The sequence below is a fragment of the Paramisgurnus dabryanus genome, chromosome 9 (assembly GCF_030506205.2).
Source record: "Paramisgurnus dabryanus chromosome 9, PD_genome_1.1, whole genome shotgun sequence".
Lineage (NCBI taxonomy): Eukaryota > Metazoa > Chordata > Actinopteri > Cypriniformes > Cobitidae > Paramisgurnus > Paramisgurnus dabryanus.
Genome location: NC_133345.1, coordinates 28,660,220 through 28,687,206, shown reverse-complemented (window position 1 = coordinate 28,687,206; position 26,987 = coordinate 28,660,220). Strand labels below are relative to the sequence as shown.

Genomic DNA, 26,987 nt, shown 5'->3' with positions numbered 1-26,987 from the left:
GGTCGATACATCGGTGCATTACTAATATATACATAAGAAAATTATACAATACACACACATATTATATTTTGTAAACACAAACTTTATTTTGTATGCGATTAATCACAATTAATCTTTTGACAGCCCTAATCTCAAATCTAAAGTCAACAAGTTTGAGAGAGAGAGAGAAATTGCTTTGAGAGGAATAGAGAGAGTCAGTAATGACGTTGAAAGAGAGAGGGAGAAATTGTGTATTGGCTTTGAAAGATACTTCCTGATTAACACAGATGTCAAGGAAGTTGCAGTGGATCACATGAGCTTGGTTCTAAAGGTTACCTACACACTCATGCCAACAGGCTGCAGTCTGAGGAAACATACATACAGCACAATACAAGCACTCATACGCACTCCTGGTCAAGTTCAATGATTAACTGCTAAGATAACAAAGCTACAGTACTGCTTAGATTGCAAAGAGAGCAATGCAGTGGCATATGAATAAGACAGGAAGGACGGACAGTTTGTTTATCTGCTGCTCATTTCACATTGACAAATTCACATGGAGGACAATACTACACAACCCAAGAAGATTGAACTAAATGATGGCACATACATGCCACTGCTTGGATTTGGAACATGGAAGGCAGAGGTAGCATTACATTTACGTAGCTTCATACTCATTTCAAATTAAACACACGCTGCAAAAAATCTCGTACTTTTTGTATTGTTTTCCAAAAAATTTTTTATAATCGTAAATAATAATAATACAAATGTCATAATCTTGCAATTCCTTTAAAATAATTTTTCTTACTTGTATCATACAAAATCAAATAAATACTGTATATATATATATATTAGGGCCGGGACTTTAACGCGTTAATTAAGATTAATTAATTACACAAAAAATAACGCGTTAAACATTTTAACGCATTTTAATCGCACTTATTAATAGAGTCATTCGTAAATGCTGCAGACCCTGTTTTAGTTCGAGAACTCCGGGGTTGTGATGCAGTGTAAATTAAAGTAGACGGAACCTAAACGAACAGCTGATTTTAACGTGACAACGCATCAATTTCAAAGTAAAAATGATTTATTCTGGTAAATGGAGGTTTGCAACGGAGGTTTTGCCCAATAAACATCTACCAACAAACTACAGATTATTTTAACATGTATCCTAATGTCTGTTATATGTTAATGTTTGAGTATTGTTGGGTTTAAATATTGTTGTAATGTTGTTTTGTTTCAATTTAATTAGTTTATTACGAGTTTAATTTAAGTTTTGTTTGCTACTTTAAAACGAATTTCGTTTCAAATAATTTGTCTCGTAATTATAAACAATGTTTTGTTGTTAGGTTTTGTGAATATAAATTAAAAAGAACATTAAAAGCAACACCGTGCATCTCATTGATGCATATGCTACCGAATGCCAAAACATGCAGTGAGTAGCCTATATCACTTACTTTTCAAAAAATCAGCCTGGCAGTGCCCAGAAGTTAAATTTACACGCGCAAGAGCATAATGTAGCAGCACGTTTGATTTGCGGTGTGCTTAAGACTTTTAAAAATCAACTTCATATTAATTTTAATAGGCTACTTTGACGGAGGACACGCACAGAGAACAGCGACAGCAGGTAAAGGAAAAAAGTTAAACGAATAGAGTCAGTTTGTAAGAACATTTTTAAATTGACTATAAGATCATCAATATGAACTCTGAACAATGAACTATTATAAACATAACAGCAAGAAAAGCTGAAGAGTAACTCGCAACATTAAAGCAATAAGCATTTATGTAGGCTAAAGCTATATATCACCTCTTATTTTTTTTATTTAGTTAAGTTTCAATGGTAACACTAAAGGCGCGTACATTATGCAGCGCTTTTCACATCCGAATCCCACTTAAGAAACTTATAAACGATGTGCAACCAACTTAAAAAATATATTATGCACATTTTTATATATTTTAATTTTAATATAGGCTATATAGTATATTATGTTTTGTTGTTTTTATACGCGAGGTGGGGCATCCGCGCACATAGGTACCAGAACACAGACAGTCAAAACCTGAGAAGTCCCGAACCCTGCAATTATTAAACAAATGACTACTTTAAGAAATGCGGGCCAGGAAGCGGGTCGGGTATAATATATATATTTTTTTTCTTTTCGGTCCGAGTTGCGGGCGGGTTGTTTATACATTGACCCGCGCATCACTGGTAAGCGTCGATAAGAGCATGGTTGTGTGTAAGATATGCAACAAGGAATTCACATATCACCGCAGCACATCGAGCCTCAAGTATCATCTCAATGCAAAACATACAGCAGCTAGCGTGGACATTAGCCCCACTCCGGGTACAACGACTTGGTTGAACAAAAATAAACAATATTTTGTTAAGCTTATGTATTCAGTCATTATTCATAAAAATCCATGTAAAAATACTTCTTAATGTTCTCAGGTCAAATATTTATATGAGATTAAAATGCGATTAATTTAGATTAATTAATTACAAAGCCTCTAATTAATTAGATTAATTTTTTTAATCGAGTCCCGGCCCTAATATATATATATATATATATATATATATATATATATATATAAAATACTTTGCTGCCTTAAAATTTTTTGTTGAATCAACTCGGATTTGCAAGTCATTTCAACTTACTATTATTTATCTTGACTAGAGATGAGTTGTTATAACTACAGGTGAGTTGTTATAACTTAAAAAATTAAGTTGACTTTTCTCAACTATATTTTATAAGTTGTGACAACTCATCTCTGTTGACATGACTTGTAAATCTGAGTTGATTTAACAAAAATTTTTAAAAGTATTTTTTACAGTGTATATATATATAAGAAAACATTTTTGCGGTGCACAAATATATAGTGGATATTCAGATAAATTGATCCACATTTTGATTTTGAGATTCATGCTATTTCCCTGAATTTGCCCTATTTATTTCTTTGCAATTACTTGCAGCAACCAAATGTTTGGTTACATATACTTTTTTTTTGTACTGTTTTAAATTGATCTAAAGTTACATTAATTACATGCCTGCTTAGTGAAACCTAACACCATATAGGGGTAGTTTCCCGGACAGAAATTAGCTTAAACCAGGACTAGGCCTTTGTTTAATAAGAAATTATAACTAGTTTTAACAAACATGCCTTGATACAAACATTACTTGTGTGCATTTTGAGGCAAGACAAAGGGCACTGATGTATTTAAATATATGTCAGTGCAAGCTGTTTTCAGTTTGGACCGCTCCGCTCTTATATTTATTTTAGTCTAGGACTAGTCTAATACCTGTCCGGGAAACCACCCCATGAAGTGACAACAAATCCAACTATAAAAATGTTTCAAAACTATCCCTGGTTTTCCATATATAGTTTTGCTTTTATCTTTTGTCATTCCTTCAAACTTGAATTCTTTATTTTATGATTTCTGTGTCAGTGATAAATGCATAACCTAAGGTAATAGAAACTAGCAGTGATTTAATGTTTTACTACATGGTGAAAAGGGCATTAGTGCAGGTATGTGTCAGCGGGCCGCCGAGGCAGCGATAGCTGCTGGATATCGTCACATAGATACAGCTCACAGCTATAGGAATGAGACAGACCTGGGCAAAGCCATCCAATCAATGATACAGCAAGGCATCATCAGACGTCAGGACATGTTCATCGTCAGTAAAGTGAGTCAGTGTAATGTTGGAGCGTTCACCCAAAAATAAACGTAGATTCATAAATGACCTTGCTTCTCTTTTGCAGCTGTGGTGTACCCATCATGCACCTGAGGACATTCCTCTGTGCCTAAACAGATCTCTAAATGACCTTCAGCTTGAGTACTTGGACCTCTACTTGGTGCACTTCCCGATAGGACTAAAGGTAATATAGGCTAAAAGGATATGCAGTGGGCTCTAAAATTGATGCGGTACCATGGTCTATATTTTTAAAATCTGTGTAAAGTAATTAAAGAGAATTGTTTCTATAAATGTTAGAAATGTATTGCTGAAACACATTACAAAGACTGTAAACTATGTAGTACTAAATTGTGAAGTTACCCAGTTAAACAATTATTTGGGCGGGGCTAAAACTGTGCCTCCGCCCCTAAAACAATCACGGGCATCCATTCATGTTGCAGGGGAATTTGAACGTTTTAGGGGCCGATCACACCACGTTTAAAAAAGAGCAGTGTGGCACGCCTTTTATGTTGCTAGGCAACCACCAATGAAGCTGCCTTGCGTTTCCAAGCATTTATAACGTGTTTGGTGTGATTGGCACTTAAAGAGACAGTGGCATCTTTCCTGTGAGTGGGCGTGGTTTCAGCAGTGAGACCGGACACGCCCCCAGCGTCTGAGATATGAGAATCCTGCCTTTTTTTCAAGATTTTTATAAATTATTTATAACGCGTTTGGTGTGATTGGCCCTTAAAGAGATAGCGGTGTCTTTCCTGTGAGTGGGCGTGGTTTCAGCTGCAACACCGGACACGCCCCCAGCGTCTGAGAGAACAGAATCCTGCCTTTTTTCAAAGATTTTATAAATTATTTTATAAAATGCCCCCAGTGTCTGAGATAAGAGAATCCTGCCTTTTTTTTTTTCAAGATTTTTATAAATTATTTATAACGCGTTTGGTGTGATTGGGCCTTAAAGAGACAGTGGCATCTTTCCTACAAGTGGGCGTGGTTTCAGCGGCAACACCGGACACGCCCCCAGCGTCTGAGAGAAGAGAATCCTGCCTTTTTTCCAAGATTTTTATAAATTATTTATAACGTGTTGTAATTGGGCCTTAAAGAGGTAGCGGTATCTTTCCTGTGAGTGGGCGTGGTGTCAGCGGCGACACCGGACACGCCCCCAGTGTCTGAGATAAGAGAATCCTGCCTTTTTTTTCACAATTTTTATAAATTATTTATAACGCGTTTGGTGTGATTGGCCTTTAAAGAAACAGCGGCATCTTTCCTGCGAGTGGGCATGGTTTCAGCGGCGCCACCGGACACGCCCCCAGCGTCTGAGAGAAGAGAATCCTGCCTTTTTTCAAAGATTTTATAAATCATTTATAACGCGTTTGGTGTGATTGGGCCTTAAAGAAACAGCGGCATCTTTCCTGTGAGTGGGTGTGGTTTCAGCTGCGAGACCGGACACGCCCCCAGCATCTGAGAGAAGACAACCTTACCTGTTTTCCAAGATTTTTATAAATTATTTGGGTAACACTTTACAATAACAGTACATGAATAATCATGTACTAATACATAAATTAATAATCAGTTTAATATGAACTAATGATGAGTTAAAGCAACACCAAAGAGTTTTGGCTCTTTGCTCCCCCTATAGGTTAGAAGCGTAATTGTCCATTACCCACTGTCATAAATACTGAGGCATAGCTGGCTCTGATTGGATTGTAGGTCTGCCGTAAAGCAAGTTTTTGTAGTATTCACTCGGACTACAGGACCACTACCCGACGTTTGGAAACTTCTTTAGTGCGGTTTTGGCCGATAGAGGGCTGCAAAGCGAATGTGAAAGTGCTGTTCACCCTGTTTAGAGTGGATGAACGACTGAAACTGTTTTGGAAGCGTTATTTTAAGGTAAAAAAAACTCTTTGGTGTTGCTTTAAGCTATTTACTAATCAATAACTAACCGTAACTATGTTATGAGTCATATGAATTCATGCATGAATTACACCCACCTTAACTACACATTAATACATGTTTGTTAGTTAATGCATTAACTAACACTTTGCGTACTCCATATCAAACAAGCTCTCCAGAAGAACGAAAATAACTTTTGTTAATGCAAAATGTTTAGGTTTGTAATGCAAAACTGTTTATATATTTGCTCCTGCAGCTGAGCTAAAAACATTGAATGGCACTGGATTTCTTGCAACATTTACTGTTAACCTTAATCATTAAATATGCAATTATGGATTAATAATTAAAATTAGTTCCACTGCTGCCATTAAGAGTGACAGACGCTATTCTTTCTAAATTTAAATCAGTGTTAGCCTACAGACGATGGTTATTGTGTCAACTGGCTTGTCTTATTATCAAAATGCACATACAGTATTTGTTTTGTTCTTCTTTTAAGCCATTATTACTCCTTCCAAATGTCTGACTAATTTTCACATTTGCTCCTCTCCTTTAAAACCACCAAAAATTTGGATTTTGATGAGCTGAATTTGTATAGAATGTGTAATTGATAACTTTTTAACAGTGTACCCCTCCAAGAAAAGTCATTATGTAGGGCCTACACAATAATACATTAACAAGTCATTAATTTATGTTAGTTTATAAGTAGTTAACGATGAGTTAATAATGATGTGCCCCTTCAAGTAAAGTCATGACCTAATCATACATTAACAAATCATGAATTTTTGTTAGTTTATGAGTAGTTAACGATGAGTTAGTAATGATGTGCCCCCTCAAGTAAAGTCATGACCTAATCATACATTAACAAATCATGAATTTTTGTTAGTTTATGAGTAGTTAACGATGAGTTAGTAATGATGTGCCCCCTCAAGTAAAGTCATGACCTAATCATACATTAACAAATCATGAATTTATGTTAGTTTATGAGTAGTTAACGATGAGTTAGTAATGATGTGCCCCCTCAAGTAAAGTCATGACCTAATCATACCATAACAAATCATGAATTTATGTTAGTTTATGAGTAGTTAACGATGAGTTAGTAATGATGTGCCCCCTTAGTAAAGTCATGACCTTATCATACATTAACAAATAAAAATATAAGTTACCCAGTGGCGGAGGCAGAAAGTGTTTTTAAATAGGTGGGCATCAAACAGAAGGCTGCATCCTCCGGAGGTCGGATATGCAGGCTGCATACGTCATTAAGCTTGGTTTATTTCAATTAAATAAGCATAACATTCGCAAGTCATAAGCATATTACAACGATTTACGATGAACTATTTAAGCATTGAGCATTTATTTAGCTAAACGCACGTGGCTTACCTAAGCACTGGTTCTGAAACATAAGAGGACCCAGAAGCAAAAAATATCAACACTGCTTTATTGAAAATCTACTTAAACAGTCCAGTCGGGCCGTCGAGTCCCGAGCCACCAAGAGCGAGTTAACTTTAGTGTTGCTGGTGTACACCGTTTTTATTTAGAAGTCTTTTCTTTACCGCTCGTTCACACACGAATCTGCTACTCAGTGCAATCTAACCTACCGCGCTCTCTTCAAACCCGCCTCTTCCGCTCTAGATGACAGCAGCGATTGGTGGACGGAAAGCAAGACATTACCGTAATAAACCATATATTGCCAAAAAGCGCAATTTGTTTTCTTTAGGAGCAATTCTAATTTTTTGATAGTTCAAATGGTTGAAGAATTACGGTTTGAATGAAAAAACATAATGTATTTCCATGAATCTGATTGGGTGGGCAAGCTGTCAATCCACCCGTAGATCCGCCCCTGGCTGAACGCTGATCCTGATACAATGCGAAAAATTAATTAAACAATAATTAAAATAACATAAAGATAACATTTTAATAGCTTTCACAAATAAACTGGTATGATTGACGGTTTGATGGTCTTTATATGAACACTATACATTTGGCATTGTGACTTTGGTTAGCATGTTTGTCATTTCTGAGGAATAGTTAGAATGATTTTAACTGAAATAATTTTGACAGCGCCAAAAGCAGCAGACCACAAGTGTAACGAGCGGACAGCCTGTTGTAGGCCGTAATGTTTACATCAACCTTCCTTTTGATTTTGCAATCTACATTGACAAGCACACAAAAATAGAGAACAATTATCTTACATAATAAAATACTTTAACTACCTGCTATCTTGGTATTGTGAGCACATGAATTTGAAAAATATCTTTTGTTTCTAAAATTATAAGTGGAACATTTTATACATCTTTATTTGACCTCAAACAAAGCATCAGATCCTGCAAACCTTTGGGAACCACTGTTCTAGAGCATGTTTGATTTCGGTTACCCAAAGTGTTAATTAATGCATTAACTAACAAACATGTATTAATGTGTAGTTAAGGTGGCTGTAATTCATGCATGAATTCATATGACTCATGACATAGTTATGGTTAGTTATTGATTAGTACATGGCTTAACTTATCATTACTTCATATTAAAGTAATTATTAATTTATGTATTAGTACATGATTATTCATGTACTGTTATTGTAAAGTGTTACCATTATTTGATTAACTTTTTTATTATTCACATTTGTCTGGGTGGTTAATAACACATTTTTCTTTGGTGTGACAAACCACACAAATTCATTGGTCCCAGACTGTGGAATTTATTACCTCACCAAGTTAGGGATGTAAAGTCATTGTCTGTTTTTAAATATGAGTTAAAATCTTACTTTTTTAATATATATATTAATGATATTGTTTTGTCTCAATATGCACACCAGTAATGTTTTTTGTAAGATTTCTTTTGGAAAAACTACTAAAATGTTCTGGTATAACTAAGACCCAGTCCTAGATTATTTTAACCCTGTCTGGAAAAGTGTACAAATACATTTCAAAAGCACTTTACATTAGATTAATTTTTCATTAAACATGATCAGTGGTAGCCTGAAAAACAGTTTTATTGAGTGTTTGATATCTCAGAGTTACGAAAAATAAGCTTATTTTAACCTTTATTGCTTATACGCAAATTAAAGTCTTCAGCTTTTGATTTACAATACCCTATAGAAAATTGGCGATGAGCTTTTCCCAGAAGTGGATGGAAAGATACTCACAACTGACATCGACTATGTAGATGTGTGGAAGGTAATACAAACTAAAAACACTTGAAATGTATAAATAGTGACTTTAGAGTCTTTACGATGTTTTGTTACCTATAGGGAATGGAAGCGCTGAAAGCCACAGGGAAGGTGAAAAGTATCGGTGTGTCTAACTTCTCAATTGAGCAGCTGGAGAGACTGCTGTCTGTGGCCAAAATCCCACCCGCTGTTAATCAGGTATAAAGTGAGGTAATCCTGTCGAACCAGCTATACAGTACCACCTACACGGTGGGAATCTGGAGAAGATTCAATCAAAAGAGAACAGCATTGTAGTAACAATACAACTGTAGGTAAATCAAGTTTTTCCTCCACAGGTGGAGCTTCATCCTTACCTGGTTCAATCTGATCTTATCGATTTCTGCAAGTCCAAGAACATTGCTCTGACAGCCTACAGTCCATTCGGTTCACCTGGGAGACCTCCAAAATTGTAAGTTCAAAGAAGGAGCTGAATCTCAGCAAAGCAAATGAGAAGGCTGGAAAATGCATTAGACAAGAAATCAGTCCGTGTTATTGTTTATATAAACACTATAAAGATTCTGCAAGAGTCTTCAATTTCATTACCTCCGCAGCCAAAGAGGAGACACAGATCCCCGCAAGTTACAAGAGGATCCTGTAGTTGTGGATGTTGCAAAGAAACACAAGCGAACAGCTGCACAGGTCATACGTCTGTTAAAACACGTCGTACATCTACTGTACTGTTTATTTTTATTAGGTTTAATGTTGCGTTTGATGATGCTGCAGGTTCTGTTGAGGTATCACATTGAACAATGCATTGCAGTGATCCCGAAGAGTACAAAACCCAATCACATTTTAGAGAACACGAAGGTAAAACTTCCATATTTCATGCATTTATGTGTGAAAACCTAGCTTAAGTTTTCAAATTTACTGTTTTCTACATAAAATCATCCTATGTAATGTTAAGAACATTGTGTGAAAATGTAACCTTCATATCATTAACATTGACTGAGTAGGGTCATGTCAAAGATTGAAATCAAACTTTGATGCTCACTGTTGTGTTTCTGTGTACAGATCTTTGACTTTACTCTGGATGAAGAGGACATGAAAGCTCTCAGGTCTCTAAATCGTGGCTGGAAGGCTTGCATCTTACCAGGGTAAGTTTACTGTACATGATGCTGTTATCTTATTGCATATATAGTAAGGGTGCTCAACACACAAGGATGTGTTAAAAACAACACTAAATGCGTTGTCCCAGAATCCACCCATCTCTGTGTTATTATTGAAACATCACATTTTGTATTACTTTTAACACAAAATGACACATAATGTGTTACAATTGCACATAATGTGTTAAAAGCACAAAAAAACAACAACTTCATTTTTGGGATGCAGCTGCTAGAGATTTACTGTTTTTTTTAGATTTTAGTTCCACTGTAGTGTTGGGTAAGTTACTAAAAAAGTAATTCATTACTAGTTACAGCTTCAATCATGTAATTAGATTACTGTACAAATTACTCTCTCAAAAAAGTATTTAATTACTCATTACTTTCAAAATCCTATTTAGTAAATGATACAAAGATGAAAACGGCTCGAATAAATCATATAAAGTACATAAATTATTCTGGCCACACTTTTTCAGGTCCAATTCTCACTATTAACTAACTATTAACTACTTTTGCCTAAATGGTAAATAGTTACACCCAACACTGTTCCAGTGAAACCAAAAACCTTGAAAAACTGGTTCAGATGTGTTTAATCTGAAACCAAACTCTTAAGCCCCTTTCAAAGATTCTTGTCAACGTTTTTCAATGCATGAAAAACTACTAAACCACGTCATTACCCTGGGGACACATTGCAGACAGATAAAGCATTACTCCACATTAGAAATAGTTTAAACATAAAAACTATTTGCTTCTAGTTACAGGACAAATTTGCATGACATTACCATCATGTGTTAGCATGTAAAACAAGATGAAAGAGAGACTGATGCCTATTTAGACATTTACAGCGAGTTGCATGTCACAATTGGAATAGAAACATCACCACATTTACATAAAAAAAATTATCGCTTTAGAATTTCCTTATTTTTCATTCATCTGCTTAAAGGCACACCGCGGAACTTTTTGGACACTAGGGGGTGCTAGACATGTATTTTTCATGCCTAGCAGGGAATACAGGGAACTATATGCAAGATAATCGCCGTCATTTATAAGGAAGATCGCATTTACCCGAAACCCTAAGTTTTAAAGTATGAGTAAAAGCGATTCAGGCTATGGTAGACATGTCATTCAACCTATTTAAAGTCGATGTACTATCACAAGGGTCTTGCAAATTTATTATGAAGGTTGAAAAATTATATGGTGTCGCTTTAACATACACTTTTATCCAGAGCCACTTATCATACAGTGCTTTTAAAGTCCAATGCATTTGATTATTTAGTTAAGCTAAAGGTATAAATGTAACATCTAAATCAGGGGTGCCCAACCCTGTTCCTGGAGGGCTACCGTCCTGCAGATTTTAGCTCCAACCAACCCCAATCAAACACAGCTGAAGCAGCTGATCAAGGTGTTCGGGTTGCTTGATAATTACAGACAGGTGTGTTGGAACTGAAGTCTGCAGGACGGTAGCCCTCCAGGAGCAGGGTTGGGCACCCCTGATCTAAATCTAACTCTGCAAGGTCAAAATATATGTAAATGGTCTCTTTAAGTACAGATACCATGTATATATTTGGTATTTTAATACATTTAAAGGTAATAATATGAACTCTTTAGGTACAAAGCTATACTTTTCGAATGGGTACCACCCCTAGTGCCAGCTGGGGAACATATTTTGACAATTTTTTCTGTCAGTGTAGCTTGACTTGTAGAGCATGTTGCTAGCTAAGGTCATGGATTTGACTCAAAGGACATGCATGTACATTACACATGCAAATAAACATGTACAGCTTGCACATTTTCTGTGAAACAAAGTCAGTTGAATATGATTAACAAAACCATTGCCTAACTGGGTTGTGTTTGTATTCCTCAGACTGGAATCACATCCATTCTACCCCTTCAAGTGAAACCCTTAAAGGCTATAAAGCACATCTGAAGAAATAGAGTATGAAGGAAGAAGAGATTGCTGCAATTGTTAGGTTTACCAGCTAAACCATTATATTTTAACTAAGGCACTGAAAGTTCAATAAATTAAACATTTTCCTTGGTGTTATTTCATTTTAGTCTTGTACAGTAAAATGGTCACTTTAAGATGTTTTATTTTAGCACAGAAGGATTGGTTCACCTGTAGGTCCCAGGACATAAGTTAAAGCTCCAGAAGGGTATGTGACTAAACTACAAGGTAATTCTGAGCGTTTCTACTTTCATTCAGCCAGCCTAACTGACCTATACTATCAACAATACCTGTCCAGAAGCAGTCAACAGCATCAGGCTCATGACAACCAACAAACTCACTGACTGTCTAGGTCACACAGCTCCTAAAAGTTTGGAAAAAAAACTAATCACATTTTTTATTATTCAAACCAAGCATTGCAATAAAATCACCTTCCTTGCACTTGCCTGCTATTCTGTTTGTCTTTCTCTTTGTGCCCTGATGTTTTACCCTCCATACTGTTCGTTTGCTGAGGTCTGACAAGGCACACGCACGCAGAGGCTCCAGCGATGTGTTTCGGGAGGTTCGGACCCAATACCCACTGGCCCTTGTCTGGCATATACACTTGAGTTCCCTCAGAAAAGTCCATGGCCTCCCAGGTGTACCCTCCTAGTACATAGATCTTTCCATCTAAGACTGCTACCCCTGACTCACTGTTAGGGTACAAGAGAGGGGCGATTCTGGTCCACTGATCAGTCTGTGGGTCGAAAGCTTCCACTCCTAACACGTCGAAACGTTCCATGCTGTCCTCGTGGTCATCGCTGCCACCGATGACATAGATTTTGTCCTCCAGGGATGCCATGCAGTGCCAACCTCGTGCCAACACCATCGCTTGTCTCTCCGTCCACGTGTCAGCGGTTTTCGGGTCATAACTTAGCATGTCACGTCTGTACGGGCCGATCTGGTAATCGTGGCCTCCTGAGATGTAGACTATATCTTTGTGAATGGTGCCTGCATGGCCATATGTGAATCTGTAGAAGGATATGAGAAAAACTTTTAGATTGCATTTTGTAATAGATTTATTTTGCCTTCAAGAAAGTAAATTGATTTGAAGGGTTTTTTGTTTAATTTCCATAGACCCCCCCTTGTTAAAAGGCCCAAATTTACAGCAGAAAATAATAAGCCTGGTACAAAAAGTGTTTTTGGTCTATATGGCTAATTTTGCCCTTCATGACAACTGAGGTGGGTGAATTGTTTTTTGGAAATCACCCATTTAAATTATATTAAAGGGGACATTTCACAAGATTTTTTAAGATGTAAAATAAATCTTTGGAGTCTCCAGAGTACGTACGTAAAGTTCTAGCTCAAAATACTATATAGATAATTTATAATAATATGTTAAAATTTCCACTTTGTAGGTGTGAGCAAAAATGTGCTGTTTTGGGTGTGTCCTTTAAAATGCAAATGAGCTGATCTCTCAGTGTCATGGTTGGATAGTGCAGATTAACAGGCGATATTATCCCCTCCTGACATCACGGGGAGAGCCAAATTTCAACGACCTATTTTTTCACATGCTTGCAGAGAATGGTTTACCAAAACTTAGTTACTGGGTTGATCTTTTTTACATTTTCTAGGTTGGTAGAAGCACTGGGGACCCAATTATAGCACTTAAACATGGAAAAAGTCAAATTTTCATGATATGTCCCCTTTAAACCTTAAAGTTCTGCATAATTAAGGGCTGCTGTCACAACCATCGAGCTAGGTAGGCGTGGTTTCAGCAAAAACCCACAGCAGCTTCAACCTAGTCCTGTCTCTTTACTGATTTTCAATTATCTGCGAGTGATGCATTGTGACGCGCTTCACAAACCTATAGGTGACGTCGCGGATACTGCGTCCATATTTTTGCCAATCTGTGGTTTTCACAGACTTGGTCACAATTAAATAACAAAAAAAAACATTTTCTTCAGATGACAAGACCATAATAGACAACTAAATAAAACAAATGACCTGGGCAATCCTGCTACATAAGTCCAGAAGTCCTCTGCAGGATGGTACATTTCTACGGTTGACAGAGCACCATTCTCATTGCGTCCACCAACAGCTATAAGACAGTCTCCCATGGTTCCCAAAAAGAAATCCACACGCCGCTGGTTCATAGCAGCCCCCTACAGATAAAAAGATCAATTGCATTTAATCATGGTACTAATTCACATAGTTTTTTCTTGTCTATGCTGTTAATAATATTAGGGATTTTTTATAAATTTATCTAGATTCAGTACCAACCATTGTGGTTTCCTATAACACTTTTTGAACTCTTTAAAGGATTAGTCCATTTTCTTAAAAATCCAGATAATTTACTTACCACCATGTCATCCAAAATGTTGATGTCTTTCTTTGTTCAGTCGAGAAGAAATTATGTTTTTTGAGGAAAACATTCCAGGATTTTTCTTATTTTAATGGACTTTTATGGACCCAACACTTAACAGTTTTAATGCAGTTTAAAATTGCAGTTTCAAAGGACTCTAAATGATCCCAAACGAGGCTTAAGGGTCTTATCTAGTGAAACGATTGTCATTTTGACAAGAAAAAAAGCACTTTAAACCACAACTTCTCGTCTTCCTCCAGTCCTGTGATGTGCAATACATCATCACGTCAAGAGGTCATGGATGACGTATCGAAACTACGCCCCAGTGTTTACAAGTGTGTTGAAAGAGGACCGTTCCGACGTTGTTGTATGTCGAATGATACTAATTAATGTCTTTGTGTCAGTTTATTGTTTAAAAAGGTCTGCAAATGTGCATTTCATATATGTAACACGTGACCTTTCTACATCACTACGCAATTACGTGAGGTCGCGCTGGTGCGTCACAGGACTGGAGGAAGACGAGAAGTTGTGGTTCGTTTATGGTACTTTGAAACAGCGATTTTAAACTGCATTAAAACTGTAACATGTTGGGGTCCATTAAAATTAGAAAAATCGTGGAATGTTTTCCTCAAATAAAATAATTTCTTCTCGACTAAACAAAGAAAGACATCAACATTTTGAATGACATGGTGGTGAGTAAATTATCAGGACTAATCTTTTAACCTTCCCAGCACATCACTGGCTTGCTAAACTTTTAATGTCATAGCAAATTACCTTAACCCACTGGTTACTTCGGGGATCATATCGATAAAGCAAGTTGCTTGCAGAATCTCCCCCATTGTCACGTGAGGAGCTCCCACCCGCTGTAAAGATAAATCCCCCCAGGACGGTAACGCAGTGGTGACTCCTCTGAGCCGGTAGCTCGGTCTCGACAACCCACTTTCCTGCTTCTTCATCCAACCAGCACACTTCAGAGCTCAACTCCTCTCCACGTTCAGACACCTCCCCTCCCACTAACAGCAGACGCTCCACGCCTCCTCTGAGGCGCGTGCGTGTCGTCTGCCGTACAGGTTGGGCGCTGAGTCGAATGTGATAGTCCTGCGCCTCCTCCACTAAGGCCTCGCAGCAAGCGTCCAGAGGCGACAGTGAACAAACAGCCGGCAATACACTCCCTACAAGTTCATCGAGTGCGATGAGGGAAAAACGAATGTTGGAGAGGAGCTGCTGGGTGGACTTGAGGCGTTCGGGGCTTTGGTTTAACCACTGCAAGGCGGCTTTTAGAAGAGCCTGCTCGTTCTCATGCTGGACCTGCTCGTCTGCCAGGTACGTGCAAAGCTTGGACAGCCGTACATCCTGCAGAAACTCAGGTGTGATGGACAGCGTGGCAAAATGCTCCAAAATGAATCGGTCTATGAAGGCATCTAGCCTATCCAGACTATAAAGTACAGCGAGCTCCTGCAGGTACAGATAGTTGTCCTCACGTACTTCTTTCTCCATGTACTGGCAACAGAAGTCCACCGCTTGCCACACTTGGAGCATGTGGGCAGTCTCAAGTACATAGTCAATGTTTCCACCATCGAGAGGTAACTCCCCGCTATACAGGAAGTCCACTACAGCTTTGACACCAACGTACGAGGCTCCAACCAGCTCGACCTCGGCTTCGTGTTTCTCTCGCATTCCCAGGGTAAACATAGCCTGGAAGTAGGGGCTGGACACCGCGAGCAAAGCTCGATGGGCAGGGACCCGTTGGTTGTCAGCGACCAGAACGACATCACAGAGCTGGCCATGCTGCCTTTGCTCATTCAAACCTTGAAGGAGATAGTTAGCCTGTTCTGCCCATCGATACACCTATAGTATAGAAATAAGTTAGTGTTAATAATGTTAACTTAATGCCAACTCTGAATATTATTATTATTATACATGTTTCTGCATATGGATATTAGTATTCATGGATATATAAGTTAAAAAGTGAATAACAACCACAAGAACAAAAATATTAAATATGAAAACATAAGTTATACACTAAATAATAAGCACATAAATAAATAATAAATAAATTATAAAAAATTATAATAATTTATTATAATAAATTATAATAATATTATAATAAATAATAAAAAAAATAATCTGGACCGGCCCGGGTCACACCTTCTGCTCCTTGGCTAACTGAGGTTCTCCGTGAGCATCGCTCCACACTCAGGGCTACAGAGAGGAAGTGGCGCAGATCGAATGATCCTTCTGATCTCTGCCTCTATCAGTCTCTTCTTGCCTCCTTCTCCAAGGATGTCTCCTCTGCAAAGACCCTATACTACCATTCAAAGATTAACAACTCACCTGACTCTCACACTCTCTTCAAGACCTTCTCTACCCTTCTTTGTCCCCCTGCCCCTCCACCTTCATCCGACCTAACGGCTGATGATTTTGCTTCCTTCTTTGTGAAGAAAACGAAAACTATTAGCAGTCAGTTCTCCGAGCCGCCGCTTCCTGCGCATTCTCAAATCCCTGAGACATGCTCCCTTCCCTCCTTCTCTCTCCTATCCGAAGCAGATGTTTCCAAGGTCTTGGCTTCTAATCATCCGACTACCTGCCCGCTAGATCCCATACCCACCCATCTCCTCCAGGCCATCTCTCCGTCTGTTATCCCTGCTCTCACTCACATTATCAATTCATCCCTTTCCACTGGCCCCTTCCCTGTAGCATTTAAAGAGGCCCGGATAACCCCGTTGCTGAAGAAACCCACTCTCAATCCTGCTATGCTAGAGAACTACAGACCCGTTTCTCTTCTTCCCTTCATTTCCAAGACTCTTGAACGCATTGTGTTCAACCAGCTCTCCACTTTCTTCACACAAAATAACCTCCTGGATAGCAATCAGTCTGGATTCAAAAGTGGTCACTCCACTGAGACTGCGCTGCTATCAGTCATTGAGGCCCTAAGGCAGGCAAGGGCAGCCTCCAAATCATCTGTGCTGATCTTACTGGATCTATCTGCAGCTTTTGACACCGTCAATCACCGCATCCTCCTGTCGACTCTCATGTCTATGGGTGTCACTGACACAGCGCTTTTATGGTTCAAGTCGTACCTCTCAGATAGGTCATTTCGGGTATCCTGGAGAGGTGACGTCTCCGAACCCCAACGTCTAGATACCGGGGTCCCTCAAGACTCTGTGCTTGGACCGCTGCTCTTTTCGATATACATGACATCCCTGGGCTCTGTCATTCGGAAACATGGCCTTTCCTACCACTGCTATGCAGACGACACTCAACTCCACTTGTCGTTCCACCCTGATGATCCTACGGTTTCTGCCCGCATCTCGGCATGCCTGAGGGACATCTCACTCTGGATGAAGGATCACCATCTCCAGCTTAACCTTGCGAAGACAGAACTGCTTGTCATATCATCCGAACCAAAGATTCAGCACAACTTTTCCATTCAGCTAGGTTCCTCGACCATCACGCCTTCCAAGACGGCCAAAAACCTGGGAGTGGTCATTGATGATCGGCTTAGCTTCACGGAGCATGTTGCCAGCACCGCTCGCTCTTGTAGATTCATCCTCTACAATATTAGGAAAATTAGACCTTTCCTAGATGAGCATGCTACGCAGGTCCTGGTCCAAGCTCTTGTCCTGTCCAGGCTGGACTACTGCAATGCGCTACTGGCAGGACTTCCAGCCTGCACGACCAAACCCTTACAGATGATTCAGAACGCAGCGGCAAGAGTGGTCTTCAATGAGCCAAAGAGGGCGCACGTCACTCCTCTCTTTGTCAAGTTACACTGGCTTCCTATAGCAGCCCGCATCAAATTTAAGGCTCTGCTCCTGGCCTTTAAAACCACCACTGGGTCAGCACCCCCTTACCTTCGCTTGCTTATAGAGCCTTATGTACCCTCTCGATCACTGCGCTCTGCCACCGAGCGACGACTTGTGGTACCATCTCAAAAAGGGAAGAAAACACTAACGCGTACCTTCTCAGGAACTGTCCCACAACTGTGGAATGATCTGCCGGTCGTGACACGATCAGCTGACACTGTAGCTGTCTTTAAGACTCGGCTAAAAACCCATCTCTTCCACCATTACCTAACTTCCTAATTACAGATTTACTATCTTTATTTAGTTACCCTTCTCTTTATCTCTTTCTCTATCTACCTTCCTCTTTATCTAAAAAAAAATAAATAAATAAAAAAAAAAAAACTACTAACATACCCTTGGCTATGTATATTGTGTTGGACTTGATGAGACTATTTCCAGTGCACTTATGTATTGCTGTCTTATGTTGCCATAATTGCTTCTATTGTTTACCTCACTTGTAAGTCGCTTTGGACAAAAGCGTCTGCTAAATGACTAAATGTAAATGTAAATGTAAATATGTCAGAGTCCATGCATACCTTTGAAGATTCACTTATTCTTTGCGGGGGTAAAGCACGACTTTGCTTCCCACTGTCCATTATGTCATCTGCAATATCACAATCATAATCATAATTCAGTATCATATTGTCATTAAAAAAATAAAAAATAGAGGCTCGTACCATGACTATATCTCTTAACAAATAACGGAAGGGACAGGAAATGTCATATATTTAATCAATTATATACAATTTAATGCGCAAAAGAGAAACACGACATAAGCTCAATACAAAGGAAGAAGGACATTTATACAGAGAGTACGCTTCGTTGATATATTTTATCGTTGCATTTGTGACAACTGGTTCTTTAACCTGTTAGTAAAATGAAGATGTTGTTTTACCATGTTTCCATTATTCGTTCCTTGTTTACTTTTACTAAAAACAAGTTATTAGAATCGTGTCAGTCAGAGTGAAGTTGTCACATCCGGGCTGCATGTGCGCATTATTTCAAAATAAAAGTCATAGTTTGCGTTCGTATGATTTACCTTGAAGACATTCATACTTAATCATATAAATCTGAATAATAGTAGTAGTAGTAGTAGTAGTAGTAGCAGCAACAACAACTAAATTAATACATATACACCACACTAAAGGAGATATGAAAATATTGTGTAAAAAAATAATTAAAGTTTACTGAAAACTTTTTAAACATATTATTCCTGACTCACAAATGATTTTTTTAAAATACGTTTTTAAAAGCTTGTTTTGTCATTGACCCATTTGCCTATGGGAATCCGATAAGTTTATGACTTACATAAAGACTAATGAATGGTGTTTTTGGGAAGTTCACCCTACCTTATATCCTTTTCAGTATGGTTTCTTAATAGTGCTGAGATATGCACCATTCTCTATAGTTTATAATTCTCATCAGTATTTGGGTAAAACAGGTAAACTTTAAAAATTGCATTAAAATTGAGACACAAGCTTCCTTTTATAGAGTTGTTTAAAGACCACTAACAAGTAAACACATAAAAACATGTAACATTATGAAAGACGTGAAAACTCTGCAAATATTAAAAGAATCAAAATTGTTTCTATTAGGGCTATTTGTAAAACACCTTTACAAATATTAAAAGAGGGAGGGAAATAATATTCTGTACCTCAGGAAGCAATAAAAGAGGAAGCAGTTTTACAAATTTCTGTATGGATCCTGGGAACTTCTAAATAATTGTGAGTGGAATATCTAATGATGACAATGCCATGAACATAAACGTGTTTTTCTACATTATATTTAAAGGGGATATACCATGACAATTTGACTTTTCCATGTTTTAGTGCTATAATTGGGTCCCCAGTGCTTTTATCAACGTAAAAAAATGTGAATAAGATCAGTAACTTAGTTTTAGTTAGTAAACCATTCTCCACAAGCAAAAATTTGGCTCTCCTGGTGATGTCAGAAGGGGATTATACCGCCCCTTAATCTGCACTATCCAACCACGCCACTGTATGTATACATGCATAATGTATGTGTTTAATGTATTTTCAGCATTGATAGATGCTTTTACATTGCATTGATCTACACTGTCAGAAATAAATGATTAAAAATTATCCCTACCCTTTCAAAAACTATCTTTCCACCTAAGGTGTTCATAGTAGTACCTCAGAGGTACATATTGGTAACAAAAGTATACGTACATATTAGAGATGCACCGATATATCGGCCTAGCTTAATGTTTAATATTAATGGTCAATATGAATGATTATGAATAACATTCAAAAAATGTAATCTTCAGAATTTAGTAATGCAGCTTAAAGGCGGGGTTCATGATCTCTGAAAGCCAACGTTGATATTTGAAATCACCTATACAAACACGCCCCTACCCCAATAGAATCTGGACCATCTTTTGATAGACCCGCCCCACACATACGCAACCCAGGCAACGATGTCGGTTAGTAGACATGCCCCTTACTGCTGATTGGCTACAAGTTTGTTTTAGTACTCGGCCCTACCTTTTCCAAGTGTTTTTCAAAAATCATGCACCCCGCCTTTAATACAACCACTAAACTATTGGTATCGGCAGATTTCAGTCTGAATTATCGCCTATAATATCAGAATTTTTTTTACTATCGGTGCATCTCAGTACATATCTATAGCCTACTTAAAATGGTACCTATTAGGAAATTTCTAAAGCATATACTGCCCCTGCTTGGGTCCATTTGTTGACCATCTTTCTTGACAGTATATATACATTCATTTATCAGTATGTGTTCCCAGATGATCGATGCCTTAACCTTTGTGTTGCTAGCGCAATGATCTCCCTGCTGAAAAAACAGCATACCAGCAAGACCAGCATGTGTTGTGTTTTCGTGCTGGTTTGCTAGTGAACACCAGCTAAACCAGCATCAGCACCAGCTAAACCAGCACCAAACCAGCATTAGCACTAGCATCCCATGCTGGCCATACCAGCAAGACCAGCATATGTTGTGTTTTGGTGCTGGTATGCTGGTGACCACCAGCTAAACCAGCATCAAACCAGCATAATTCCCATGCTGGTTTGATGCTGTTTTTTTCAGCAGGGCTACCAATTGAGCTACAGGAAAACAGTTTTCTATTTGTATAATTTACTTTTATATTTTAATGACATGTTTGATTATGAAATATGATATGTGACATAAAATTGCTTTGTGAGACTCATGGTTTATTGCCTATAATCAAAATATCCAAGGTTCAAGCAATCCATTGTTCTCGTGCCAAACGTTAAGGACGAATCAAAAATCCACAAGATGGCAGGATAACTGTTTAATAGCATAAAAGAATTGGGTGGATTTACTTTAGCACAATACCCAGGATGGCCGTTAGGAGGACCTGAGACCCGAGAGAGCTCCCTTATTAACTACAACAGCAACCTGACAGACAAATATCACTAACGCCCATTAAGTAGCAATAGGAAATGAATCGAGTCGTGAAATTGGTTGCCTCTCTATACCACTGACAGAAGAGACTGCCCTGCCACACCAGCACCTTCTCCCACTCTATCGGCATCTCCTCTGGGGCTCTTTGGGATTAAAATTTTCTGTCTCAACTCTGCTGCCTTTGTTCTCCGTTTAGATTCATCATCATCGAAATGGCAACGAAAATCGACAAAGACGCCTGCAGAGAAGCATACAATCTAGTCCGAGACGACGCTACAGATATATGCTGGTGAGTGAAACCTGCGGCTGAATCACTTCATTTGATTCGACTGCGCTGTTTTGGCGCGCACTTGATGAACTCGATACATTGTTGCAACAAATTGAATACATTGTTACCGCAGAGCCTTATAGTAACATTTATATTTTACGATAATACTGTGGCTCAGTACCAGCATGTAGGGATGTACACTCAGGCTGTGTTTCCAAACCAAGTGAGCTGCCTACCTAGATAGCGCTTTTAGGCAATAAGAGCTTACCCGTGATGCCTAGCAATGCTCTGTGGGTAGGCTGCTCAGCAGGTTTTAAGACACAGCCATAGCGTTTCTGCAACAGTTAATTATCCTGTTTGCTGTTTATAGGGCTTCTTTTAATTATGACGGACCTAACATTGTACCTGCGGGTCACGGGTCCGACTACGAAGAATTCAAGAGTCAATGCACAGGTAAGCTCATTCTTTGCTGTTTGTATGTAATGTATTCACTATTTTTGATGAAATGTTTCAAACGTTGCCTTTGATGTCTCGTGTTAAGCAGCGTTACACATGACAGGTGACCACACGGAAGTATTTCGTATTCCTAGGTAGACGATACCATATATGGTTTCATAGCACCTACATGACATGACAAGGCTATAGGATGGAAAGTGGCATTTAATAAATTTATATAAACATATAGTTCACAACTTGATTATCTTTCCACAAATTATTATATTCCATCATATTTTGTGGTTATAGACAACTGTAGCTGTAGTGTAGCCTGTTAGTACATGTAGTATGCAGTGTTTTATTTATTTTTTTTTGTAACAGAACGTGAATTGACAATCAAGTTGTGCTCATAAATTGAATATGATTTTATTTCATTGTTCTCATTTTGTTATCCTAAAAGAAGAGAGATTTGGGTGTGGTGCTCAGTCCCCAAAGAGTAGGTTGTGCAGCCATTAGCAGATGTAAACTTGTAAAAGTGTTGTAATGTCTTGGCTTGTGTCATTATGTATTGACAGATGATCTATGATGTATTCTTTATGGAGCGGTTTATTACAATAAGCTCTTTTGTTGCTGGACAATGCTTTGTTACATTCTTATCTCTTTAAGTTTACGTTTGAAGTCACATGGTTTTGTTTATTTTCAGTAATAATATCAAAGGTATGATATGTACTGGATTGTTATGCAATGCATTGCAGTTACGAAACAGAACTGTACTGAATCAAAGTATGGAAATTAGTTTGAGATTTCTGCCCATAAATGGATATACATGTCAACTAGTAGCATTTTGAGGTCTTTGTACTTGTGGGTGATGTGATGAGAGGTGCAATGATTTGTACTGGCATTTGTTCTGGTGTAATAATAATAATAATAACATACCCTCTAATGTTTACATTTTTATATATATAATTTTTTGCTGTATCATCATCGTAGTCTGTCACACCAAAAGAAGAGAATGTATGTAGTCAGCACAAATACACTGGAAGTAAGTCTTTTTGCAAATGTGACGCATTCACACAAAGGGAAGTGGAACTTTATGCCCCACCACATTGAGGAAATAGCAGTTTTCACAGAATTGTAAAATAAAAGCGCATATCTTCTTCTTTTTATACTAAAGTCGATGTTTTCTCAAGATATGGGTGGAGAGGTCATTAATAACCTTGGCCGTTAATAACTTCCCAAATTGTACTTTTCATGGTTCACTTTCTTTTAAAATAAATATGAGACACACTTAAAAAGCCTTTGAATGGAGTGCCAAATACAACTGACACGATTCCCAATGAATCACAGGGAATCATGCCTGATCTTCCTTCTAAAATCTTAAACCCAGTTAATCAATAACAGAAAACAAGATTATTTCATTGTCAAGTAGTGCCAGGGGATTTTCCATAGGCATTTGGTTTTCAGGAAAGTCTTCCTAGGATTTTTATTTAAAACACTATAAGCAATGAAACATCAGAACAAGAGCACTATGCATATAGTATGTATATACAGAATGCTATGTGTGTATATGTATATACTTTTCCAGATGTGTCAAACAGATCAAAGTGCAAAATAACTGACAGCTTATTGTTCATTAACTGTACAGTTCACCTAATAACTTGTAAACAATAGGCATGGCATAATACTATCAGTGTCTAGGAAGTAAATAGAGATAAATGGCATTATATGGAGTTGATAGTATCTTTGAACCTCGTCTCAGTGCCACTGCAATGCAGTTGTAGCACATTTTGGAAGCAGGTGGCCAATGTTAAGTGTGTGTGAGAGCGAGAGAGCGAGCGAGAGATTCAGACAGCAAACAGGGAGTGTTAGAGAGAAAACATTGCACCTTATATTACCTTTATCAATACATTGAGTTAACTAGTACAACTCCTATTCTTCTCACCCACCTACTTTCCAGATTGTTCTCACGTGTATATTATGATGTCATCAAGGCTCAGTTTCGCTCCCTTGTCCACTACTTACACATTGTTCTCAGATTGCATTTCATATCGTGACGCCTTTCTTGGGAAATGACAACAAAGCAATAGTGTGGATTCAAAACATGGGGACAAAGGGATAGTGTTCATTCAAATCCACGCAGTCATTTAACAGCCAAAGTTCAGCTAAGCTGTATAGACAAATATTGTGCGTTCATGTAATGACGTTAAAATAACAAAATTACCCTACTGCTACAATGCACTTTCTTTGCCTTCCCAATCTTATATAAAAATGTGAAAATTTGCTCGGCCTCTGTAAAGACTTTTTGGATTACGTCACACAATTTCTTCGTATACAGTACTTTTACATTTCTCCATTCCCAATAGATTAAATCTGCACTGTCCACAGGCATAACATAGCAAATTTTCTCTCTTACTAAGCTTATTTTTTTCTCTCATTCTCAGATGATGCCCGTCTCTTTGGTTTCGTGAGGATCACGACGGGTGATGCCATGAGCAAGCGTGCCAAGTTCACCCTCATCACCTGGATCGGTGAGAACGTCAGTGGACTACAACGAGCCAAGATTAGCACTGACAAGACACTGGTGAAAGACATCTGTCAGGTGAGCTGCCAATTCGTAAATCGAACTCGTGTACAGCATGCAAAGTCTTAAACGTGGAAAATAAAGACACACCTAGACACAAACATGATAGGGATTTTCATTGTCGCTGTAAGCAAATTTATGCTTTCATGCAAAAAATCCTTTGTCATGCATTTTCCTCTTTTTAACTCGCAGAACTTTGCCAAGGAGTTTATGGTCAGTGATCCACGGGAGTTGGAGATGGACTACCTGCGTGATGAGCTGAAGAAGGCCGGTGGGGCCAACTACGACGCCCAAGCCGAATAGAACTTGGGGGTGGGCTTTCCGCAGGGTTGGGGCATCCAAACTGGATGAGAAGGAAGAGGAAAACATCATCTCATGCACACATACACACTCAAACACACATTTACATACCTCATCCATCTCACCAGTCTGGTCATGGTTGGTTTATCTACTGTACTGTGCATCATCTCACTTTTGTCTCAGCTAGTGCTATGAGGTTATCTTTTTCTTCAGGGGCATTTTTGTAACTGTAAATAGAGGTTTGAGGATGCTCCTTTGGCTCAGAATTGGCATCACTGTGATATCGTTCAATAGCATTCCCAAGGGATGCAATGGAGAGCATATGGTTACAGCAAAGTTAATTTAGGGGTTTATTATGAATCTTCACCTCCCTGCTGACTTCTCTAATACAGACCACTGTGTAAACCGTCTTAATCTCCCATGGAGAGGAAGACATCATAGAATGTGTGTATTTGTGTATGTTTGCAGACACTGCACTGTGACTGGCTAACTTGCATGCAGGGGGTGGAGACTTAAATGAGCTTATAGCCTTCGAGGCATTTTGATTGGCTGTCGTGCTGTCTCTCCACCCAACCAAGGAGCAGCCACTTCTCTATTGTAGCTTTCTTTTGAATTAAAATCCCCAAGAATGTCTTTTTAAAGTAAGGTCGGGTTTAAGAATATGACCTGGTTCTTCCTTTGGATTTAAAATGCCTCCAGGAGCCAAGAAAAGAAAAAAGATGGTCACAAAAGCAATCATTTCAGAATAAAATTGTTGTTTTTTCCAAGATGGTTGTCGTTGTGTGTTATACTTTGCATTGTTTACAATACGTGTGTGTGTGACTGTTTAATTAGACTGTGATTAGGTAATGCAAGCTGATTGGATGAACACTGCTCATTTGCATTGCCGTTAACAATCCCAAGGGGCTTAAAGGGGAGTAGGGGAGGGGGTAGTCATGGCCACCAATGTGGTCAGGCCTTTTCAAGCCAAGCTGTTCTACTCAACCAAAAAACAATTCTTGTATCCGCACCCCCTCTTCAGACTCTCTGTCTGCTGTTTAGTCCAACAGATGTGAACCCAATTGCTTAATCTATAAGCTTCTTTAAGGATGCCTTTATGATGCTGAATTTTGGTGGCGCTGAGAGATGTGAGATAAGAATTTAGATATAAGGGAGCGCCCAGAAATCAGACTTTGCTTTTTATTTGCTTGTGTTTTCTTGATAGTTTATTCAGTTTGGTCAGTAGAGCTTAGCAATGGGCTGAGTCATAGCAGCAGGTTGGGAAGTGTTACTTGATTGCACTTTTTGTATATTAAGTGGTTGTAGTTCCTGTAGCTCAACAATATGTTTGTGCAAAGGTCACAAGTTTAGACATGAGGAAATACACATGTATACCCTGAATGCACATTTGCTTTGGATACCTTTGCTCTTTCTATTTGGTTTACAAAAAATCCCTAATCCTTAGTATTTAATGCTGACATGTATGCATTTGATGGATGCTTTTATCCAAAGTGACTTACAGTGCATTAAATGATACACTCTAAAAATGGTCCTAGATAGCATTAAAGTTATTCATTGGCTTGTAATTATAGGGGAACCACTTTTTGTGAAATATAGCACATATGTTGAACCAATATATATAGTATGGTTCTATAGCACCATTTGACTAAAGATACACTCTTAAAACGGATGTGTTTAAAACAAGACAATCAGTTTTAGATTAGGGACAACACACAAAATGTGTTGTCACAGAATCCACCCTCCTCTGTGTTATTATTGGAATAACTTGTGTCTTATTTTAACACAAAATGACACAATGTGTTAAAAGCATAACACAAAAAAGTTCTACTGTGGGTGCTATATAGTACTTAAAGTGATTCCCCCATATATCTTTATAAGCCAATGACACACTTTAATGCTATTTAGCACATTTTTAGAGTGCATACATTTGATCAACATGTGTGTTTTATTTTTTGACTTATTGACTTAGCCCAATAACTAGCCACCTGTGTGCTATGTACAGAATGCA

The 26,987-nt window shown here is 38.3% G+C and overlaps 3 protein-coding genes and 1 long non-coding RNA gene across 7 annotated transcripts; 2 read left to right on the top strand and 2 right to left on the bottom strand.

Moving 5' to 3' along the window:
* The first annotated feature begins 323 nt into the window (after window positions 1-323).
* Window positions 324-11,888, top strand: LOC135773729 (aldo-keto reductase family 1 member B1). 2 transcript variants are annotated; one of them, XM_065283475.2, is made up of 10 exons: window positions 342-625; window positions 3,489-3,659; window positions 3,736-3,852; window positions 8,642-8,719; window positions 8,794-8,910; window positions 9,048-9,160; window positions 9,303-9,390; window positions 9,475-9,558; window positions 9,763-9,845; window positions 11,719-11,888. In XM_065283475.2, exons 1-10 carry the CDS (start codon window positions 536-538, stop codon window positions 11,750-11,752), a joined length of 975 nt encoding a protein of 324 aa, XP_065139547.1. In that variant the 5' UTR covers window positions 342-535; the 3' UTR covers window positions 11,753-11,888. The 2 variants fall into 2 exon arrangements, with proteins under 2 accessions (XP_065139548.1, XP_065139547.1); XM_065283476.2 differs by lacking the exon at window positions 3,489-3,659 and having other exon boundaries at window positions 324-625.
* Window positions 8,835-9,403, bottom strand: LOC141282555 (uncharacterized). The gene is made up of 3 exons (XR_012337335.1): window positions 9,295-9,403; window positions 9,066-9,206; window positions 8,835-8,969 (listed from the first exon to the last, which is right to left on the bottom strand). It is a non-coding gene; the product is annotated as an uncharacterized lncRNA (long non-coding RNA).
* On the bottom strand, window positions 10,566-19,016 carry klhl36 (kelch-like family member 36). Of its 3 annotated transcripts, none has more exons than XM_065283474.2 (5): window positions 18,884-19,016; window positions 18,525-18,592; window positions 14,918-15,991; window positions 13,786-13,943; window positions 10,566-12,809 (listed from the first exon to the last, which is right to left on the bottom strand). In XM_065283474.2, the coding sequence occupies exons 2-5, from the start codon at window positions 18,582-18,584 to the stop codon at window positions 12,227-12,229; spliced, it is 1,875 nt and encodes a 624-aa protein (XP_065139546.1). In that variant the 5' UTR covers window positions 18,585-18,592; window positions 18,884-19,016; the 3' UTR covers window positions 10,566-12,226. The 3 variants fall into 3 exon arrangements, with proteins under 3 accessions (XP_065139546.1, XP_073671880.1, XP_065139545.1); XM_073815779.1 differs by lacking the exon at window positions 18,884-19,016 and having other exon boundaries at window positions 10,566-12,163; window positions 12,246-12,809; window positions 18,525-18,611; XM_065283473.1 differs by lacking the exon at window positions 18,884-19,016 and having other exon boundaries at window positions 18,525-18,611.
* A 2,365-nt stretch (window positions 19,017-21,381) lies between these two features.
* Window positions 21,382-25,746, top strand: cotl1 (coactosin-like F-actin binding protein 1). Its single transcript, XM_065283472.2, has 4 exons — window positions 21,382-21,684; window positions 22,034-22,116; window positions 24,540-24,697; window positions 24,872-25,746. Exons 1-4 carry the CDS (start codon window positions 21,608-21,610, stop codon window positions 24,980-24,982), a joined length of 429 nt encoding a protein of 142 aa, XP_065139544.1. The 5' UTR covers window positions 21,382-21,607; the 3' UTR covers window positions 24,983-25,746.
* The last annotated feature ends 1,241 nt before the right edge of the window (window positions 25,747-26,987 follow it).

Excerpts from the sequence above, each read along its gene's own strand:
- klhl36 (XM_065283474.2), bottom strand. The coding sequence starts at position 18,584 with ATGGACAGTGGGAAGCAAAGTCGTGCTTTACCCCCGCAAAGAATAAGT. Across the intron at positions 15,992-18,524 it reads GAATAAGTGAATCTTCAAAG|GTGTATCGATGGGCAGAACA; the intron begins GTATGCATGGAC and ends TCTATACTATAG. Across the intron at positions 12,810-13,785 it reads TATGTAGCAGGATTGCCCAG|ATTCACATATGGCCATGCAG; the intron begins GTCATTTGTTTT and ends ATCCTTCTACAG.
- cotl1 (XM_065283472.2), top strand. The coding sequence starts at position 21,608 with ATGGCAACGAAAATCGACAAAGACGCCTGCAGAGAAGCATACAATCTA. Across the intron at positions 21,685-22,033 it reads GACGCTACAGATATATGCTG|GGCTTCTTTTAATTATGACG; the intron begins GTGAGTGAAACC and ends TGCTGTTTATAG. Across the intron at positions 22,117-24,539 it reads ATTCAAGAGTCAATGCACAG|ATGATGCCCGTCTCTTTGGT; the intron begins GTAAGCTCATTC and ends TCTCATTCTCAG.
- LOC135773729 (XM_065283475.2), top strand. The coding sequence starts at position 536 with ATGGAGGACAATACTACACAACCCAAGAAGATTGAACTAAATGATGGC. Across the intron at positions 3,853-8,641 it reads ACTTCCCGATAGGACTAAAG|AAAATTGGCGATGAGCTTTT; the intron begins GTAATATAGGCT and ends AATACCCTATAG. Across the intron at positions 9,391-9,474 it reads ACAAGCGAACAGCTGCACAG|GTTCTGTTGAGGTATCACAT; the intron begins GTCATACGTCTG and ends ATGATGCTGCAG.